This window comes from Odocoileus virginianus, chromosome 30, assembly GCF_023699985.2.
Source record: "Odocoileus virginianus isolate 20LAN1187 ecotype Illinois chromosome 30, Ovbor_1.2, whole genome shotgun sequence".
In the NCBI taxonomy this organism is placed as follows: domain Eukaryota; kingdom Metazoa; phylum Chordata; class Mammalia; order Artiodactyla; family Cervidae; genus Odocoileus; species Odocoileus virginianus.
The window spans coordinates 14,156,856-14,179,451 of NC_069703.1; the positions used below are offsets into that span (position 1 = coordinate 14,156,856).

At 35.5% G+C, this 22,596-nt stretch overlaps 2 protein-coding genes across 17 annotated transcripts in view; one reads left to right on the top strand and one right to left on the bottom strand.

Annotated features, from left to right (window-relative positions):
- Positions 1–22,550, top strand: part of RPE (ribulose-5-phosphate-3-epimerase) — a 38,510-nt gene extending 15,960 nt beyond the window's left edge. For 9 of the 10 annotated variants that reach the window (XM_020891045.2, XM_070458595.1, XM_020891042.2 and 6 more), the window contains 2 exons: positions 8–94; positions 1,436–2,609. In XM_020891045.2, the coding sequence (XP_020746704.1) occupies positions 8–94; positions 1,436–1,558 (210 nt within the window). In that variant the 3' untranslated portion in view covers positions 1,559–2,609. Of the gene's footprint in view, positions 1–7; positions 95–1,435; positions 2,610–7,182 lie in introns of those variants that run through there. The other variant, XM_020891095.2, reaches the window with a different exon arrangement.
- KANSL1L (KAT8 regulatory NSL complex subunit 1 like) overlaps positions 3,274–22,596 on the bottom strand; it is a 122,611-nt gene continuing 103,288 nt past the window's right edge. For all 7 annotated transcript variants that reach the window (XM_070458593.1, XM_070458592.1, XM_070458591.1 and 4 more), the window contains 7 exons: positions 12,374–12,502; positions 10,752–10,870; positions 9,879–10,003; positions 8,373–8,427; positions 7,100–7,212; positions 5,976–6,144; positions 3,274–4,884 (listed from right to left, as the gene is read on the bottom strand). In XM_070458593.1, coding sequence (XP_070314694.1) covers positions 4,654–4,884; positions 5,976–6,144; positions 7,100–7,212; positions 8,373–8,427; positions 9,879–10,003; positions 10,752–10,870; positions 12,374–12,502 — 941 coding nt within the window. In that variant the 3' untranslated portion in view covers positions 3,274–4,653. The remainder of the gene's footprint in view (positions 4,885–5,975; positions 6,145–7,099; positions 7,213–8,372; positions 8,428–9,878; positions 10,004–10,751; positions 10,871–12,373; positions 12,503–22,596) is intronic.

Below are 22,596 nucleotides of genomic sequence, written 5' to 3' on the forward strand. Positions count from 1 at the left end.
TATCTAGGTTCATTGGTTGAGGACCCAGTTCCCATCTTTGGACATTGAGGTGGATGGGGGAGTAGGTCCTGACACCATCCATAAGTGCGCAGAGGTAAGACTGCTTCTTGACGGCAACCTGGACCGATTTGGTTTCATATGTAATGCTAGGACGGGTCTTGTTTGCCAGAGAGATTCCCCCTACACTTCCTAACTAGTCTTCCTTTCTTGGAAAAGTATTTGTTTGTTTAAATGTAAAACTAGGAAAGTAAACAGTAAGTCCTGGCTATCTCAGTAATGATGAAAAAATTCTTTGAAAGAGGAATGTGCTGACTGCCAGCCTGAGGAGTATCATTGAGAAGCTCCAGGGCCTTTGAGACAGTTTTCCAAAATAGGCAATCTTCCTATTTTGTGGGTTTTTTTTTTTTTTTTTTTTATGTAAATGCCACACACTTTTCTGCTTGATACTTATCAAAAGCTTGACTGTGATCAGTATGGGACGACACTGGACAGATAATTAGTGAGCATATAATCTTTTGACAGTGAGCATATAATCTTTTGACCCCTGTAGAATTCATTTTTACTGAACTGTGCTTTGTCATTAATGCTTACGTTGAGACATATTAAGTTGTAATGCTAGAAAACTATATTTATTTCATTTTTATGAGGAACATTGTTGGACAGTGCACTGTATCATAGCACAACAGTATATCTCTCATTGGAGAAATTTTCCTCAGTTTCAGTGGTTCTCTCAATGGCCCCCCTTTCTTTCAGCTCTGAATCATATAACAGATTGGATTTTCCTCCCTGAGTCAAATCTCAGATAAATTTGCACTCATTTTTGTAAGTTTTTACTTGGTTTTACTCTTTGATTTCATATTGAAAAACATCTTGAAAATCTTTTTTAAGCCACCTCAAAACCATTCTGGAATGCAGTGGAGCATACATTAAGAATATGTTCCATTTCTACTGGCATCAAAATGAGAAGATATTTAAATGTAGTGTCACCGTATTTTATGGATCATCTCACATTTTAACAGTAATTGTCCTGTTAAACTGTCTGCAAATTCTTATACATAGTTCAAAGATGAAAACATTGATTTTTTTTTTTTAGGAGTTGAGGGGGCATTGGTACACATGGGGAAAACTTTAATAGAGGTGAAGATTAAAGATTAAACCTTACCTAAGTATTAGCAGAGATGCACTATAGTTTATTTAGAAGAGGGTTAGCGGTTACCAAAAAGTCAGTATTTCTTAGACTCACATCCTGTTTTAAGCATTTCAGCTCCTTTCTTCATTGCACTAGCTGCTTAAGTATGTTCATCTTGAAGTGGCCTTTATACAGTTAAAGTGCTGGCTGCCAGCTATAAGGGTGGAAGCTCTAGTCTGGGAGCTCTGTTTTAGGTTTTTCCACATCTTCCTTTGAGGCGTGACCTGAAGTGTTCACTTCTTTCAGGCAGGAGCTAACATGATTGTGTCTGGAAGTGCCATTATGAGAAGTGAAGACCCCAGATCTGTGATCAACCTGTTAAGAAACGTTTGCTCAGAAGCTGCTCAGAAACGTTCTCTTGATCGATGAAACAACAAGGAGCCCAGTCTTTCTGCTTAGGAGATCTCCTTTTTACTGGAAAACAAGAATATTGACTACCAAATGATACCACAGTTGAGGCAGTGCTGCTTTTCTGAGCAATTACTCATTCCAGTGACTAAAATCCATTATGCAGAATGTTCCAAGAGGTTAGAAATTGGTGTGTATAACTATGTTTTTAGTGATGGAATTGAGAGATTAGTGTGATAAAATACCATTTTTACTGGGAGATTTGATTTTTATAAAGAGTAAAATATGGCTGTATTAAGGTTACAAGCAGAAAAGTATCTTAATGCCCAAGGAAGGCATGTAAGCTACTATGAAAAACAAATTTTTTTCCTGAGTTTCTAAAAATAATTTTATTTGGTTTCTTTTACTGTTTTCTGAAAGCAAAAGAAGTTCTTTAGTTTTTCCTGTTTCATGTCATTTTTGATCTGTGTGTGTGATAACTTAAGTTTGCATCTGACTAGGAATGGCATACTTACTCTCCTAGCTTCAAAAACATTTATTTTTTACTTTGCACCTTATATTTGATATATTAAAAAAAAAAAGTGTATTATGAAGCCCAGGGATTTTCAAGTTGTCTGTTCTAAAATATGAGCACAAGTTTTATCAGGGTATTTTGTTAGCTTTCCTAGAAGGACAGATTATTCAGTGATTTCCCCCCTACCCCGCCATTTCCACTTTTTCTTAATTATACACACTATTCCTAAGGACATAATGTTTTGCTAGCTCTATGTTAAAAAAAGACAAAAGACCTCTATTTAGAAGTAATATTAAGTTGAATCCTGACCCTTCTATTTGTTTGATCTTAGCAAACCAAATCAGTCAACCTCTTTGAGCTTCTATTAACTGATTTATACATTGAATGTAATTATGAGAGTGTGGTATTCTGTTGAGGATTAAGAGATTATTATATATGTAAAGCTTCCACTATTCCTAGAATTGTAACGGTGTGGAATTGAACATGCCAAGGCAAAGTAGCTATTATATAAATTTATGTTTTGTAGATTATAAAGTATGTTGATACAATCTTACTAAACCTACAGTCAGTCCTATGAATGGTGTGTTTGTCCCCATTTAAAAAAAAAATGAAGATAGTGAAACTCATCAACAGGCTGGTACCATGGAAAGAATCCAGGAAAGCATAGGATTTCTGGTCTGCACTCTTTTTTTATAGATGGAGCGCTTAAGAGGTGGATTAAGTGAAGGAAGCTTAATTGTCTTATTTCCAGTCTAAACTAGAAAAACCAATGGCTAAGAATATTCTGCAACTAATGACTTTTGACTCCAAGGATATATATTTTATTAATCCAAGAAAGACCAGGTAGGCTAATATATGACAAGGTTCTGAGTTAATCCATACACTATTTATGATTGTGTCCCAAATTACACTTTGACAGTAGATATGTATTACCTACTTCATTCTTGTAAATACTCTTGCTGTGTAATACACATGGCAAGAAATAACAGGACCAATGTCATTAAACTTTTTCAGGCTACTATGAGTTTTGAGAAGTAAGGTTTGGAAAATAGGAACGTTAACACTTTTAAGCATGGAATAGAGCTTCCTTGGTTTCTTCTGTGTTTTCAAGGTAAAATTTTATTTCTTACCGTTTGTTTTTATTTTGGCTTAGGAAAGGCTTTGCCACACAGATAGAGGAGACAACGAGGCATATGGAAATATACACAGGCAACACAAGGCATATAGAAATAACTTTTTAATTAAAAAACTTACATAGAAGATTATAATATCAGACATGACAAAAAAAAATTTGAGTTTATTTGCCTGGACAACTTGGGTTTGTTCTGGCTTTTGTTTTTTAAAAAATAAATGTACAGTAAAACTATAAGCAAAAATTTGTCAATATTGAATTGGAAATTTTTTCTTCAGAGAGACTAGTATAATTTCTAGTCTCTAACAAAACCTTACTGTCAGATCCCCCAGATGAGGCCAGATGGCTAGGATTGTCAGTTAAATGGGTACTACAACTTGAATAACCTGTTTTACATGAGAAAAAGTGATTCATATAAATTGTCCTCAATTTTTACATAGGAAAAAATAATGTAATAGTGTCAAAAGAGATTTTACTTAATGTACACTCCAGTATCCAATACTGAAGTATTAACTTTTTAAGAATCTTAATTCTTTCTCTAGGATACAAGTAAGAATAGATGCCTGTTTGAATAGAGCAAGCAATGGTAAGGAGTGACCAAATGGACTACAAGTACAATAATATACTAATGGGAATTTCCTGTTTGTTGCTCATTTTAAGTGGGATGTTTATGAGATACATAAAGCTCAAATCTTAAAAGATGTGATAGTTTTAAAATATACTAATATTTAACTCACCTTTGCTTTTCTTACTCTGTTAGGAGTGAATAGAAAATAACCTGTGTTTAACCCAACAGATTATCAGTGATTTCAAATAAAGTATTATGTTACCTGGTATAGAAATTTCCATAAATAACTTCTATTAAATATGTTTTTTAAAAGTCTGGACTACTAGGAAGGGATGTTTTTAGATGTCCAATATCATTGGAAATCTGTGCTTCTTTATAGTGCAGCTGATATTTCATGGGATAATTCATACATGCATTTTTCAAGTGGAGTGGTCACTGTTTTTTAAAACTACTTAGATGTGTGTATATGTGTGCATGTATACTCTATACACACATATTTTTATATTCTTAATATATTTCTGAGGCAATTTAAGATTAACCATTTGTATAGAAAAAAAAAGGAGCTGTCCTTTGGTACACAGGGGGGTGTGTGTGGGTGTAAGTTGTTTAAAAATTATTTACCCAGTAATGTGATTTGACAGCAAATTACAGCAGTTAATTTTCTGGTACTTGTGATTTGCATCAAACACAAATGACTAGCACTTGTTGGTCAGTGAAAAGCTCCTTACTTCTGGCTTCAGGAAGGAAAATGAAACTAACTTGCCTGTTAAATAAACGGCACGAAAGGTTACCGTGCACTCTGTGCTCACACTGGAATGGGGCCCCTGCAGGGGCTGGAGAACAGGGCTGGCTCTTCTCTCCTGTTTGCCCACTTGTTACACTGTTCTCTTCGCTTGTGCCTGTCACCTATTTTTTCTCACATGAGTAAGTCCTAGACCAAGGGTTTTGTACTCTTCCATTCCGTCTGTCTGCCTTTTTGGATGGTGGCCATTCTCTGGCGCACTGGTGCAGAAGACTTCGCCATGGAAAGCTGGGCTTGATCTTTCAACCTGATCATTTTTTTCATCTTGGCATAATAAGGCTTCTATGTCTTCATCCTTCAGCGGAAAAGCCCGTCGTTCCCACCACAAAGACTGAAAGAGAAAACATTTTCAGTTTCAGCTAATTTGTTTAAGTTCACATCTCAGATAATCTGTAGATGTCAATTTTGTAATAACCATTGTTCAGTACAAATTCTTATTTGGTCCTAAGTATCTAGCAACTTAAAGTGGGACATAACTGAGGATTATTTAATAGGGACCTTTTGGAATTATTTTTTCACTTTGCCTCTTCCAAGAAGAGGGAAACGCTGCTATTAGGGAGTACTGGTCTTCATTTTAAGCCTAGGTGCATGTTGGGGAAATTCCCTTAAATGTGTTTGGGTCATCTACTTCAGTATCTCCATTTTCATTCCATCATTATTATAGACACCTATTAACTTTTCTCTCTCTGAGCTTTCTATGACTTGCCTCTTAATTTCTATTATCTCTCCTCTCTTGATTCTAGATGTTATTTTCCAGTATCTACTTAAGAAAAACAGTGCAAGAACTTTACAGATGCAGTATAGAAAGCACTCCTGTTGAGGTTAAAACTGGACAGATGGGGAGACAAAATCTTTTGTAAGGGGAAGAGAAATAACCTTTCTATGTGCCAGGTGACACTATTTAATCCAGTTAGGTCTGTAATGAAACTCTGATAGAAGTCCTTTTTCTGACACATAAGTGAATAGGGGAATTAGGTTTTGGCATGTTACATAAAAGGACTTCCCTGATGACTCAAGCAGTAAAGACTCTGCCTGCAATGCAGGAGACACAGGTTCAATCGCTGGGTAGGGAAGATCCCCTGGAGAAGGGAATGGCAACCCACTCCAGTATTCTTGCCTGGAGAATTTCATGGACAGAGCAGCCTGGTGGGGTGATAGTCCATGGGGTCGCTAAGAGTCAGATTCAACTGAGCACCCACATACACGCTGTGTTACATAAGAGGGGGAACTATCTGTAGTTAGTGATGGAATCTGAATGCTGGAATATGGATCCTCTGGTTCCTACACGCAGCATTCTGTACTGGACTGTTGCACTGAAAGTGTTACAGAATGATGAATCCTTTAGTCAGCAGCAAGCAATTCTATAAACAAGTTTTTCAAAGTCGATTAAGGAAGTTTAACAGTTACACAGAATACCCTCACCTTGGCCTCTTGACTCTGACTCAGTGAAGGTGAGCCGTGTGCGCTGGGAGCCTGGCTCTCTGACGGAGGCTCAGCAGGGCTCCCCACTGCGCAGTGCTGCCCACCGCTGAAATCATAAGGGTAGTCTTTCAAAAGTAGGTCCTGTCCTTCAACATTTTTAGTGTAAGCTCTAGCAAGAAAATCAAGAAAACATTTTATAAACAACCTAAAGTGTAGTTCATAAGTCTATTTAACTTGATAACTTTTCTTTAAACAGTTCTGCCCAAAAGGTTTTTAAAAATTCATCTGCTGATCTTCGCCATGTTATCCTCACATCTCAAAGGCTTTTATTTAAATGGTACTTCAGGAAATCTTCTGCCAAATTATTATAAGTAATTTTGTTTAGCGGTATTTTTTGTTTGTTTTCCAGAAAACAGGAAAAGATAGTTAACTTGACTCTTACAGTCCGAGTTCCCAGAGTATCTATGATTATTGTAATGTCATCCATGAAGAACTCGATTCACGTTTTCCTCTGTACTTCTGGAAAACTATATCTCTAATGTAGAAAAAGTTGAGAATAGAATCTCAGGTATGTTAGGATAACTCTTAGGATAAGGATCTATAACAAATCTGAATATCTTGACCTAAACAGAGAAATGTGTTTTAAAAGTGTGAAATAAATGAGAGACCCCCACACTACAGTGACTACTAGGTTTCAACATGATCTTGTGTTTTGAGTTTTGACTATTATCAAGAAATAGTCCAATTAAACATAAAATACCAGGGTTTTTCTCAAATACATTAACTGTTTTTAGGATTAATTCCCCCTTCCTTCAAAGTCATGTTCAAAGTATTTCAGGCTATTTGCTTTTTACCCTAGATAGGTTTTTAAGGGTCTTTTTGGGGTTCCTTTATTTTTAAGAAAAATATTTTTGAAGTAGTTGTGTTACAGATTACTCAGATTCTAATCACCAGTGTTAGGTCTGCCATTATAGTACACTAAAGTGACCTTTTTATGGAGGATTTTCACATTATATGCTCAGTTAAGTCTGTTACTGACGCTGACAGTCAGCATGAGAACTAGGGTGGAGTAAGACAGAACGCTGCGCATCGTGTGAGGAGCCTGAATGTGGCTCAACACGTGCCTGCTGTTTCTTCTCTGCCACTTGCTCTGTTCCCACAGTGACCATCTGGCTTGCTCCTTCTCTTCATGCTTTCTGTGTCTGAGGGAGAAGACTTCATCAGAGAGATTTTCTATCTGGAGTTAGAAATGAAAAATTTTGCTTTTGTCAGAAACATTTTGAAATGAGAACAGGTGTCACAGTTCCTCATCAAGAGAACAACAAGAAGAAAACAACAATAAATGCAGTCTAAGTCATGAGAACAAATGTTATGAAAGGAGATTTAGATTCCTAAAAAGAGGGAGTTTGAAACTTTTTCACCATTGGGTCATGTTTGAAGACTTACCTAGAATACTAAATAGGTACCTTGAATACACATAGGTTCACAATGCTTTTTTTGCATTTACATGAAATACCCTTAATGCTCTATTCATTCAAACCTTTGTATTGATTGCTTCTTATGGAGTATACTGTTCATGGAACATAATATCAAAGAAAGTAAAACTGACATATGAGAATTAGTTTAATGGATTTCTAAAGCTTTGGTTGTTTCTGGCTAGGATCATTCTGAACTAGGGTGCATTAAAAGAAGGAAAAGCATTAAAAAGCAAATTTTGGTAGCTGAAAAATGAAATCAGTTGGCATAGAAAGACCAATAGAAACAATGTCTTTTATATAATACTGCCTCTTCAGATTGTCACTTTGGAATTAGTTTGGCTATATAGATTTTTCTCTATAATTTTTCTTGTCTTAATGTAAGTTTTATCTATGTAGGTCCATAATCCCTTTCCTGTGGTTCCAAAACTCTGGAAAAAAAACAAGTTTTCATAATTCATTTGGTGACACAGCCTGATCTGAAAACGATGTGAGGCTGTTCTACTTCCTATGAGTATTTCACTACAGAACTCAGTATTTGATTGAGAACCGCCCTAGACTCCTATACAAAACTAAATCTCATGCAGAAAAATATGACTAATAGTGGAAGTGAATACAGATATTCATATAAGTTCAGTATTTCAACAACTCATGTACGGAAATGGTGTGTTTTATTTTTGCTTTTGTTTGTTCTTTATGCATGTTGTCTTTGTAGGCAGATTTGTACAAAACACTTTCCTAATCAAGTTAATACCTTTAGTGAAGAACTTTTCATAAGTTTTGAAAATAAAAAAATCAGTGTATTTTAGAGGGCTTATAGTTCCAATTTAGTTCCTCAAATATCAAATGAAGCACATGGAAAAGAAATTAAGCAGACTTCATATATTAAATGCAATTATCCCATAAGTGAAAGGCAACTTACCTCTTCTTCACCTAAATCATATTCATCCAAAGGCTGAAGAACAACCATCCTCCAGCTGTTGAAGATAGAACCAATTTCAAATAGATTTTGTTAATCTAACTGTAGCAATTTTATTCTGTAAGCACAACCAATATAGTACTGTTTTCTTTCTTTGGGATTTCCATAATTCAACTGGTTGTAGTATTTGAGTATTTCATTTTTTAAGAGACAAAATATTTGTATCATAAGAAGGGGACAAGGAGAAGATGAGGCTTTACTTTGGGCCTTACAATAAACAGTCTCTTCTACATAGTTGCATTTTCCACCTAAGAATGTACTCATTTTGAAGTAAGTTAGTGGTATGCCGATAAACTGGTTCAGAAAATAAAAAGGTAAAAAAGCTGTGATTTGTAGCATTTGCCAGTTTCTTTGTGTGAAGACTCCCATCATGGCCTCACATCACAGGACTTGTATGTTAAACAACCAGGCCAACCGGCGAGCTCCAGCCTACCACTCTAAGCTGGAAAGACACTGTTGCTATAGAACACTGTAACCATGAAGTGTTGTTTTTTTACTTAATATGCACTGTATCAACAGATTCTCTGTAGGAATTCTCATAATACTTTCTAGAGCATTAGGAGTTCTCTGCCTCAAAGCAGTTATGGATAAAAGAAATTAGCTAGGCTAGAGATGGGTAGGAAGAACTGTAGTTGTCATCACCTGTCTTGTTTCCATCCTTTTCTATATCTGCTTCTTGGTGCCAGATTTATAATCTTTAAAGTGCTTTCATCATTGCTAAAAAATTTGACTAAGTTGGCTGCCAGCAGGAAACAGATCTGTGTATGGCATTCGAGGACATCCACAACCTGGATCCAACTTATTTTTGAGCCTTCATTTCGTTTATCACCCTAAACAAAACCTCAGTCTCTGGCTTAGCCTTGCATAGTTGCTCCTGTGCCTGTGTTATGGTCTCCCTGTGTGAACACACACTTTCTCCTTCTGTCCCACCCCCTTTTCCTAGTAGACTCCCAGGTCTTCCCACTCTTCTTGCTATCTGACATGTGTACTGCGGACCTGACGATACATTAGAATATTTTGTTGTCACAGGAGTTGTCCTCTTACAGTGTGAATACCCTTTGCAAAGGTAGTTGCTTGCTTTGAACTCTGCAAATCTCCATTTTTAAAGAGCAAAGATTGTTACTGGAATTATTTACATCCCTAAAGTACTTTTTAGTGCCATGTACATAATAGAAGACTAAATGTTGAATGAAAAAATAAAGTACTAACGTAAGTAAATCTTAAGAATTTCCCTTTCTTAATACAACCTGAGAAATAAGGCTGTGCTACTCTATGGCATTGTTTTTCACCATGAGTAATGTAAAGGTTTTTTTCCCCTGTCTTCCCTCCATGTAACCACATAAATGGGGGAAAGGCAGAAAGCAGCATCTTCTGTACGTTAAATAATATTTTTAACTTCACTGAAAGTTATTCGAGAAAGGAAAATTGAAGGATGTTAAGTATGCGTACCTTGGCGTAAGTATTTCCTTGTATTGGAGCTTCTCTAGTTTAGCTGGGGCCACTAGTGACATGGGGATCACAATATTGTCTATGTCATAAGAGCTCTCGCTTCGCAGTCTCCGCCGCGCTGTGCTCTGCGAGACAGGGTTACAGGAGGTGGACAACAGCTCTGGTTACGTATGATGATGCTCCTTTTATGAGTGTTTATACAAAGAAAACATGGAGTGCCTCTAAGTTTTAGGAATATATTGTTATAAAATCTGACCGTAAGATGTTAGGAAAAACAAGTATACATAACTTCTATGAAACAGTACATTTGTGTGTGCACACATTCAAGTCTGTTTTTAAAACCATTAAAAATATGAATGCCTTAAGGTACAAAACTCTTAGCAGAAAAGGGTACTATAAAGCACCCTAAATGACAGTGAAATCTTTTAACCAACTTGTTTTTACAAGGAAGAACTATGAAGTAAAATGTTTGGTGAGCCATTTAATAAAGGTTATTTTTACAGTCTTATTTATGTGTTCCCGAGCCCCGAGCGTCATGCTGTTTTTATAAATCCTCCTACGTTTTGACCTCGACTCCTGACTAGATAACAAAACAATGTGAGAATAACACAAGTGCTGGATTCTCATTTAGCATCATGAGTTTTTAACACACACAAAAACCATAATCAAGAATTAATGAGCAATTAGCTCCCTAATAAAATTTAATCAATATATTGCTTCTTAGTAAGATAATTCTAAATATGTTAATTATGTGCTAGTCAATGAAGCTGTTAACAAAATATCCTGTTTAGGTCCCCCACCTCCCAGGCCCCCCACCAGATGAGCTTAAAAGTCTGTAAAAGCAACTTGAAAGTTCACTGTACAAAAACCTACTTGTGATGATGAATTCTGGGTTCTGGATATAACATTGACATTAGTAACTGCAGTAAAACTGCTTTGGGATCCTGGTTCTGTGCGCCGAAAAGCAAATTCTTCAAATCTAGTTCTTTCTCCTGCCATAGAAAGACCATTGAAAGTGTCACACATTAAATGTAACTGGTAAATATTAGAATGTCTGTTTTCCTAGTTTGGTAATGTGATTCTTGATCTGTTTATTGATTTTTTTAAAATTCATGTATCAAAAAACAAAAGGAAATTTTATAAAAATCTCAGTCACAATTTCCATTTTCTGGGGTCTTGACAATTTATACCCAGTATATCATTCCTTTAATCTCATCTCTCTTTACTATGTTCGTGCTTTCTGTAACTCGTATTCAGCTATTGAACTTCTAAGATTTACCTGGTAATTTTCTTCGCTAGTCTTTCGTTTTTAAAATATCTTTGACTTTATGATCGACTTTCTGGAAGATTTTAACTTCTGACTTGATTTCTGAAAATGTTTCTCTATTAAAGTATTAATTTCTAAAAGTTCTTGTTTTCTTTTACTCATTTTTTAAAAATAACATCCTATTTCAGGAATGAAACTTTCAAGATACTGATTATAAGATTATTTCCAACTTTATTTTCTGTTTTCTCCCATGTTCCTTTTTTTCCATTTGTTTTGGGTCTCTATTTGCACATATATGTTTATTTTCATACTGCCCTTGTTTATATTACTTACTACATATCTTGAAAAATAATTTCCTGTGCAATATAAAATTTAATACAGCTTATATATTATTCTAGTTGTTTAAAAACGTCCTTCCTAGCTAGTTGTTCCTTCAAATCGGTATCCATGCATTAAAAATGATTGTTGCCTAGAGAGCTGTCTAGTTACTTTGTAGTATAGCATTTTACCTGTATTATTCTTGTATTCATGTTAAATCCACCATGTATAATATAGTTCAGTACATCTTGGGTATAAATAGTTTCTAATTTATTGGGTATACTGACATACTACACCTAGGGCATATTTCACTAACGTATATAATGTTAGAGCCTCTAGAACAACGAATAAGATCCAACAGAGTATACAGATTATTTGTTATTTAATACACATCATCCCAGTTAAGTTTTGTGTTACTAGTAGAGTTCTAGTTTCAAAGGTATCTCTATTCATCTTGGCACTGTAAGTTCCTAAGGGCAATTCAACTAGGTGGTTGATTTACTTAGATGTATCTCATCCAATTTATTAAAATTCTGAGGAAGCTTCAGTGAACCAGCATCTCCACAAAAGGAACCAGGTATGGTAATCTCTAAAGGGCAAACTTGTACTAACACGTTTTGAGTCCAAAGCACAATGCTAGAGACTGAAGTCCTGTCCAGAAGGACAGTTGGTAGAAAATAACTCCAGTTAGGAAACACAGGAAGGAAATTTCCATAAAGTGGATGGAATCCCAGTCCACATAATTCTGAACTGACTACATGAATTTGCTGTTTGATGTTCACAGAACCATGGATGTTTTGTGTAATTAGTGACTTCTGGGTTATTATTCCCATGAGACAGGGTTTTGGAGATCAGAATTTCATTATTTTCAGTTTTTAGTACTAGTGCTCATGTCCTCATTTGAGCTCACCTATTGCTGTTTCACTCAAGTGTCTTTTCTTTCTTCCCTGTAATAGCTGCACAGAAGATTCTGACTTTATTTGAGGCTTGCATATAGAGGAATATCCATTTCTCCATTGATTCAGAGAATTATTATGTACTAAAATGGAAAGAAAAATGAAAATTTAGTTCCTTAACACAAATATGATGAACATGTTAACTTGCTTTTACTTTATAACATTGCAGAATATTGATAATACCAGTTCAAAATGAAATAAGTAACATATGAAGATGAAATCCCCTAAGCTGAAAACAATAGAGTAAGATTTATTAAAAAATCTTCATGAAGTACTCCAATTCCTATAGTTTCTCCATTATTTGAAGAGGAAAGTGATCTGTCTTCTAAGTTATAAACTTTTACAGAGAAGATACCTTCAGATCTGTAAATCTTGATTGAACTTGATCTGAATCATTAAGCTCACCCTTAAATCTGGGAAGACTTCAGGACTAAGTAAGATTATAGAATCATAAGAGGGTGGATCTCTTGAGAGCAATAACCAGATTTCAAAAATCTCTTGTGAGTGCCCAGTGCCATTCTTTTTAAAGCAATGAATTTTAAAAACCTTAATATCTCTCTTTAATATCATTTAATATCTCTGTGCATCAGCTGCCTCAACTGTAAAATAGGGATAATAGCTATTGTGGGATTATGGAGATTAAGTGAGTTAATTCCTGTAGTGGTCACTAGAAGGATTTCTGACCTAAGTATGCAATAAATGTTAGTTTCATCATTACTGTTTTCTATCTGAACACTGTATTTGCAATGCTGGATTAATAACCATATTGGCTTTTTTTTTTGAAATGTTTGGAGATATGGAAAGCATGGCTTAAGTGACAAATTCTAACCAAAACTGAAAAAAAGAGTATGGATGGCCTGCCAACAGTGACAGGGACTCAGATTTCATGATGGCAAAGCACTCTAAAAATGATAGACAAAACTTTTACATATTGGTGCACAGATCTACACATTTACATCCACATTAGCATGTTAAAAAATGAAACTTTTAAGTAGAACAATTTCTGAACAATCTCTGAAAGCCTAATACCTTAAGAAATTTGAAGAGCAAACTACAAGAGCACAAGAGAGTATTGCCACAAAAGTGTAATCATCAAAGGAGCTCTGAACGCGGAGGAAAGAGACAATTGCCTGTAGTAGAATTACCTGTAGAATGACTACACAGACTAATACAGCGATCCTTGAAGCTTCAGCAGAGAAATGGATGGGTGGATAGATGAGGCATCGCCCAGGTGCCCCACTTTGAAAACATGTCCTGCCCATCCATAACTGCCTCTGAAAACAATATTGAGTGTACCTTTCTTCCTCTTCCATGAAGAGGATCTCAAGCAGTGGCAGAACAACCTTAGAACAGTCAACACGAACCTTAGAGATGAAAACACAAGACTCCAACAAGAAGTACTAACAAGTGTAAAACTTTTCTCAAGACATATCTAATGGATTCACAGAATACAAATTCATAAGTCTTCAAAATAATATTGCCAAGAGAAAGGCAAAAGGCCTCTCCAAAGAGACCTCGGGAATGGAAAGGATAATTGCTCAAATTGAGGAAAAAAATCATTGCTCATTGGCCCATAATAGAATGAATATAACAAAATCAAGATCATTCTGAAACTCAAAGAAACAGAGTGATGGAAACAGGAAAAAAATTTCTAGAGGACAAATCAAAAGAGGGTAAAAAGGGAAAGGATAGAATGAGAGATAATATTGGAAGAAGCAATAACCAAAAATTTTTACACAATATTAACCCTAATGTTTCAGTAACTTGAGCATCAAAGCAAATGTGGGGGGTGGGGAACAAACATCAGTATGAAGACATCCTAAAAGTTACCAGAGAAGGGGGAAATTATCACAAATGCGAATCAGATTGACATAAAAGCAAATGCAGGAGAAAAATGGTGACTTAGAGCACTCATGGAAAACTAAACAGAATCCTAAGCTTTCTACCTACTCCCTCAAAGATTTCTACCCAAGAAAAATAATGCAGAGAAAGATGTTAAATAGTAAAATAATATAGCAGGCATAATTCTAGAATTCATTTCTACAAAGGTGTATCTAGAATTGTGAGTTGGGTTTTAAAACCTGGCATGTATTGGTGTTCTAATAGGGTCCACCACTCTTGTTTTCAGAGTATTTTCAAGAAAAATCCAGGTAAATTCAACCCATCTCTTCTAAAGGAATTCACCACCCACCTTGTCTCGTAAAAGCACATCAGACTTTCCAAAGAAATCTTTACTAAAGTGATCCTTTTAATTTAATTTTACCCAAAGGTTTTCATTACACTTTTCTCCCTCTTACTCTTTGATAATTTGTAATGTTATAATGGACTCTTGAAATAGTAGGAAATACATGGCAATTCAGAGTGTAACACATTCTCTTTACCTGTGCTCATTGTAGTAATTCCCGTCTTTCAGCTTTCTTACCTAGATCTTCTAAATTCCATCCTAAGATATATTTTGACCCAGTATTTTTCTCATATCCCCTGTCTTCCTCCCTTTCATTTATAGAGAGCCAATTACATGCCAGGCATGTACTTAGATTTACTTTTTAAAATATAACTTGCTACAGGGATTTGGGGGAAATAATTGATTAGGCTATTTCAGCAGTATAGATAAGGGATCATTAAGTTGGACTAAGCTGGTAGAAATACAGAGGAGCAGGTTTGAAGCGTAAGATCACAGATGGTGGGATTTAGATATGAGGTAAATGTGGGTAAAGAAGGCTAAGCCTTAGGGTGCTGACCTGTATGGGTTGTTCCTCTCTTTGCACTTTGAACTTTTTATTTTGACATAATTTCAGACTTACAGAAAACCTGCAGTAACAAGTGTCATTTTAATTCAGATTCCCTAAATACTAACATTTTACCACACTGGCTTTCAATGAAATTAAGTTACTGACATGATGCTTCTCTATTTTAGATACTGCAGTGTTTAAGGGCATTCTCTTACATAGCCACACAGCTATCAAAACCAAGAATTAATGCTATTAGCTAACTGTACACCTTACTGAAATTTCACCAGTTAGTCCTGTAATGTTCTTTACAGAAAATCCTTACGCTGCATTCAGTTGACAGGTTTCTGTTTCCTCATATCTGAAATAGTTCCAGTGTCTAGTTTTTCATGACTGAATATTTTGATGAGTATAGGCCCTTAAGTTGGCTTTGGCATTTTTTCACCACTGGCAACTACTCAATTCTTCAATTTTTTGTCTTTTCCCTACTTTGCTGTTAGCTGAAATGGGTAGTTGTCATATTGCTAACTCTAATGCACAGTATAGGATAAATCCAAGATCTAAGGCAAAGCACAAAAACATCTATTTACCTTCAATTTACCCAGCAAAAATAACAGCCTATGAAAAGGTATGCAATTGTTTCCATTTTAAAATTTTGTTACATATAATGGGCCAACAGCATCTGAACCACCTGAGACCTTGTTAGAATCTCAGACCCCATTCCAAACTTACTGAATTACAATCTGCATTCTAACAATAGCCCCAAAGTAATTTGCACATTAAAACTTGAGAAACAGTGATTTGGAACACTTGACTTTTCCTCTAGATTCCAGATAAGTATTCTCTAAAGCTACACTTGGCATCCCCATCTTACTGGAGTTCCTTTTTGCCCTTTACCCATCACCCTTAACCTCTCTTCCTCTGATGTCCGCTAGGCAGTTTACACATTCACCCTCTTTTTTAGAATATTTTTATCATGTTGGTACCCACAATATCATTTAATAGTCATTTGTGTGTCTGCTTCTATCACATAATTTAACTTCCCATGATTCACCTTTGATTTTTCAGCACTTAATGGTCTACTTGGCACAGAGAAGTTAGTCAATAAATACTGCGTTCTAGTTTTACTCAGTTCTACAGAAAACAAAAACTAGTAACCATCTATTTAAGACAGATACGGGATGAAATTTGGGTTGAGAGTGGGAGGGAATGGGGAAAGTAGAAAAGGAGAGTGAAAGTTGCTCACTTGTCTGACTCTTTGTGACCCCATGGACTATACAGTCCATGGAATTCTCCAGGCCAGAATACTAGAGTGGGTAGCTTTTCCCTTCTCCAAGGGATCTTCCCAACCAAGAGACTGAACCCAGGTCTCCCACATCGCAGGTGAATGCTTTACCAGCTGAGCCACAAGGGAAGCCCAGGAAAGGAGAGATTGGTATACAAAAAAGTTTTGATTTGCCTAAAGTTACAGTGCAAGTTCAATGCAGGAAGCAGACACACAAAGCCAGTGCTCTGGGACAACCAGAGGGATGGGGTGGGGATGGGGAGCGGGGGTTCAAGATGGGGGGACACGTGTGCACCTGTGGCTGATCCCTGTCAATGTATGGCAAGAACCATCACAATACTGTAAGGTAATTACCCTTCAATTAAATTAATGAAGTAAAAAAAAAGGTAGCATTCAATTAAAATGTTTTCCACTCCTAGCTTTTAATTTTCCATTACTGACATGTCACTATATTATTGGTACATCAGTAATTTTGTGCCTAACGTTTACACTGCTCCATTTTTTAAAAGTCAGATAAATTTGAGTAACATTAGAAGAAACATAATTACAGAAATATAATCACTTAACTTTGTTTTTGCAAATTCACTTTCAGTCATATACATAAATTTCATATTCACATTTCAAATGTAATAATTTTAATTTGGATATATATATAACTTGTTTTTAACCTGATAACTGTTATTTTTTCAGATGTTCGCTTAACATTCCTCTTATTAGAAACAGTAGCATTTAACTATTCCCTAGCTGTTGGAACTACTTATAATCATAATTTTATTTGTATTATGGACATTCTTAGAATAATCATCTTGCACACATTTTTTAATTAAAAAAATGTTAGTCTAGGATAAATTCCAAGAAGCATAATTGTATCATGAAAAGTATTTAAATATAACATATTTTCCTGTATTTCTTCTCCACAGGCAATTCTTTGTTCTTAGTGCTTTCATTTCATTTCTTTAATTTTTTACAGTGGAAAAATTTCAAGACACATAAATGGAATATTGAACTCCCCTGGTCCTATGATTCAGCATCAAGAGTGCTGGTAACCAAATTGTTTTCTCTCTCTCCCACTAGTTGTTTTTTGCTGGAGTATTTTAAAACACATTCCAAATATCACCTACATATATGTCAGCTTGAATCAAACTAACAGATAAACTGTGTTTATGTAACCACATGCATTATTACATCTAACATAATAATTTATTAATATGCAACAGTAAGTCCATATTCAAACTTCTTGTCTTAGAAACTATGTATCTGTGTGTGCATACAGCTGAGTTGTTAATGAGGATTTCTTAAGAGGCCTACAGGCTGCATGTGGCTGATCAAGTATAAATATTTTTACATGGATATAACTATCATTTGTTTTTGTTCAGTCCCTAAATCAAGTCATGTCCAACTCTGTGACCCCATGGACTGCAGCCCACCAGGCTCCTCTGTCTATGGGGTTTCCCAGGCAACAACATTGGAGGGAGTTGCCATTTCCTTCTTGAGGGCCCCTTCCCGGACCAGGGACTGAATCTGTGTCTCCTTCATTGGCAGGTAGATTCTTTACCACGGAGCTCCCTGGAAAGTCCCCGTTGTATCATACATAGAAGTAAAACTTTTGTCTTTTTATATCACTCACCATTCTTGGATAAATGTTTATATCCTTAGATAAACTTTTACAATGTTTTTAAAAATGTATATTCCATTGGGCTAGACAGATAACCATATTCCTACTGTTCTCCAAGTTGTTTTTAATTTTTCATTACCACAAATAATGTTAAGTGTATCTGTGAATAAAGGTGGTTTCATATTTAGGATTAGATTGGGTTCTTGGATTTATCAGGTCAGAACAGAGTTAGCAGTTTAGTAAACATTTATTGTGAACAAGTACAGAAGTTTTTTTTTCTTAATTAGATTTAAAAAATTAATCATTTAAAGGCCTTATAATGCATTTCAGGGGATCTTCCCCCCTCAGGGATCAAACCAGCATCTCTCAGGTGGGTTCTTTACCACTAGCGCCAAGGCTATAACAAATGCATTTCACAGTACTTCCCAAAAGGCTTGTATCAATTAATTGTACCTGAAATATTTGAGGGTACTATTTTTGCTACACAGTTATGCCAGAACTGATGATTATAATGTCTAATATTATTAATGTAATTGAAAAAAGGAGAAACATTTAGCACAGTGTCTGTCACATAGTCAGTACATGTTAACTATAATTTTTTAAAATTTACTTATTTTTAAATTGAAGGATAATTGCTTTACAGAATTTTGCTGTTTTCTGTCAAACCTCAACATGAATCAGCCATAGGTATATATATATATATATATATATACCCTCCCTTTTGATCAATTAGCATTTTCATTATTATCATTGAATACATCTAGTTTTTCTTCTAAGTCTTTTAAAATACCACTTTTAATATTTACCTCTTTAATTATCTGGAATGCATTTTAATGTTCATCCACCTTAAATTTGTTTTTTGGTGCTATATGAAAATAAAGATCTCATGTTATTTTACCAAACAGTCATTCCTTAATACCTCTGATTACAGAAAAAAAAAGTCATTTTAAAAGTGGGCTCTGAGCAAGACTACTTGGATTTGAATCCTGCATCTACTACATCTTAACTGCAACTTGGGAAACGTTAGTCAAGCAGAAAATAGCCGATAGCCTGACATACTATGCAGAACAGTTTAAAAAATGCTTTAACAGAGCTAAACAAATGTATATAGAACATTTGAGCTCACAGCCACCTTAACTTCATTTTTGTCTAAACAAATCACTTTTATACTTCATGGGAAGGCCACCAGCTTGAACAATCATCTTAAGACAGAATGATAGATATTTTACATCAGAAACTGTTAAATCAGATTTCTTTCAACAGAAAAGAGATGTTAAGATAGGAAACTTCTTTATATCTTGCATTAAAAGAGCGGGAAAATTATTTTAAAGGTTTTAGCAGTCCACTGTGGCTCCTTTGCCTGTGTGTGAAAGGGCTTCCCTGGTGGCTCAGATGGTAAAGAATCCGCCTGCAATGCAGGAGACCTGGGTTCAATCCCTGCATTGGGAAGATCCCCTGGAGTAGGGAATGGTCACCCACTCCAGTATTCTTGCCTGGAGAACTCCATGGACAGAGGAGCCTGGTGGGCTACAGTCCATGGGGCCAAAAAGAGTCAGACACAACTTTGCCTGTGTGTACTGAAACCTTATAGGGTTGTACAGATTAAAGCAAATTACAGATATAAAGCCCTCCAATACTGTACTAGTGTATAAGGAATGCTTCATAAGAATTGTTTACTATTATTTATTAGTTAGGCTATCTTTTCCACACTAATAGGAAATATCATTCATATAATAAATCCTCGGGCTTATCTCTAGGCTTTCTATTTAGTTCCCTTGGCTTCTAACAGCATTACAATGTTTTAATGATTATACCTTTATATTTTGATATCTGACACCTTATCAGTTCAGTTCAGTCACTCAGTCATGTCCAACTCTTTGCGACCCAACGTACTGCAGCACACTAGGCTTCCCTGTCCATCACCAACTCCTGGAGCTTGCTCAAACTCATGTCCATCGAGTTGGTGATGCCATCCAGCCATCTCATCCTCTGTCATGCCCTTCTCCTCCTGCCTTCAATCTTCTGCAGCATCAGAGTCTTTTCAACTAAGTCAGTTCTTTGAATCAGGTGGTCAAAGTATTGGAGTTTCAGCTTCAGCATCAGTCCTTCCAATGAATATTCAGGACTGATCTCCTTTAGGATGGACTGGTTGGATCCCCTTGTAGTCCAAGGGACTCTCAAGAGTTCTACAACACCACAGTTCAAAAGCATCAATTCTTCTGCACTCAGCTTTCTTTATAGTCCAACTCTCAATCCATACATGCCAAGTGGAAAAACCATAGCCTTGACTAGACGGACCTTTGTTGGCAAAGTAACATCTTTGCTTTTAAAAATGCTGTCTAGGTTGGTCATAACTTTTCTTCCAAGGAGTAAGCATCTTTTAATTTCATGGCTGCAGTCACCATCTGCAGTGATTTTGGAGCCCAAAAAAATAAAGTCTGTCACTGTTTCCACTGTTTCCCCATCTATTTGCCATGAAGTGATGGGACCAGATGCCATGATCTTAGTTTTCTGAATGTTGGCGTTTTAAGCCAGCTTTTTCACTTTCTTCTTTCACTTTCATCAAGAGGCTCTTTAGTTCTTCTTCACTTTCTGCCATAAGGGTGGTGTCATCTGCATATCTGAGGTTATTCATATTTCTCCCAGAAATCTTGATTCCAGCTTGTGTTTCATCCAGCCCAGTGTTTCTCATGATGTACTCTGCATACAAGTTAAATAAGCAGGGTGACAGTATATAGCCTTGATGTACTCCTTTCCTGATTTGGAACCAGTATGTTGTTCATTGTCCACTTCTAACTGTTGCTTCCTGACCTGCATACAGGTTTAGGTTTCTCAGGAGACATGTCAGGTGGTCTGGTATTCCCATCTCTTTCAGAATTTTCCACAGCTTGTTGTGATCCACACAGTCAAAGGCTTTGGCTTAGTCAATAAAGCAGAAATAGATGTTTTTCTGAAATTCTCTTGCTTTTTCGATGATCCAACAGATGTTGGCAATTTGATCTCTGGTTCCTCTAACTTTTCTAAATCTAGCTTGAACATCTGGAAGTTCACAGTTCACGTATTGCTGAAGCCTGGCCTGGAGAATTTTGAGCATTACTTTACTAGTGTGTGAGATGAGTGCAATTGTGTGGTAGTTTGAGCATTCTTTGGCATTGCCTTTCTTTGGGATTGGAATGAAAACTGACCTTTTCTGGTCCTGTGGCCACTGCTGAGTTTTCCAAATTTGCTGGCATATTGAGTGCAGCACTTTCACAGCATCATCTTTTAGGATTTGAAATAGCTCAACTGGCATTCCATCACCATTTCTGTCCTTTATGGACTGACACTTATAGAACTTTTAAAAGTTTTATTGGATATTCAACATTTACTTAAAGAAGAATGCCTCTGGGATTCTGATTAGAATTACATTATAAGTTCATTTGAGGAAAAATGACACCTATAGTTACAACTTTTCTTTTGACAGGAACAGAGTATTTCTCTCCATACAAGCACATATACTCTTCTGTTCCTCTGTAAACTTTTCAAGTTTCCTTCATGTAATCCCTTGTTAAGTTTAATCCTAGATATTTTATATTTTCATTGTCAATATGTCTAGGATAATTTATTATTTTACAAATTCTAATGGGTTATAATTGGTATTTATAAAGGCCACTTATTTTTTAAGTTTATTTAAAGATCTGTTACATTTCAAAACTCCACTTCTAACAGGTATTCACATTCAGTTGATTGCTGAGTTTTTGAGGGAGATGATGATTTCATCTGGAAATATTTTGTTTTGTGTAACATTTTGATGTGCAGAAATATGCAGGTATATTTTCTTTCTTTTTCTGATTGCTTCCAAGCACAATGTCCCCATCCCCAATTAAGAGTTTCATTATAATTTTTCAAGTTTTATTTTGTAACTTTAGTGTTTCATTTAACCAAATAGAATTTACTGATACATGGTATGAGTGTATAAACATTTTCCTCAAAATGACTAACAATACTATTTATTGAATAGTTCTCCACTTTCTTACCGATTTACAATTCTTCTTTTAAATAATATAGAATAAGCTATGTAGTCTGCCTCATGAATCTACTTTGCTAAACGTAAGCAAAATAGAAGCTATGCTAATGTTTATAGATTTCTGTTATGTTTTCATATGTGGATGAAATAGATTCTCTCAATATTTTTTCTAGCAATTCCTTTTACATTTTCCCATTAATTCTTCCAATCGGTTTTACAATTATTTTAAGTTAGCCAAATTCTTTTAGAACTTCAAGTTACTTTGCACCAAACATAAACCAATAGGAAGAATTGATATCCTAATTATTCTTACCATCCAGTAGTGCTGTTTTCCCATGTTTTTTAAATTTCCTTTTATATTTATCAATAACATTTCATAATTCTCATTCAATATTCAATAAGTATTGTACATTTCCTGTTAGGATTACTGCTGTGTATTTTCTATTTGTGTGTGATGTGTGAAAAGTGAATATTAAAAATGAAGGATTTACATTCATTCCTTTGTTAATTTTATGTCCTTAGCAAAAGTAATAAGTGTATGA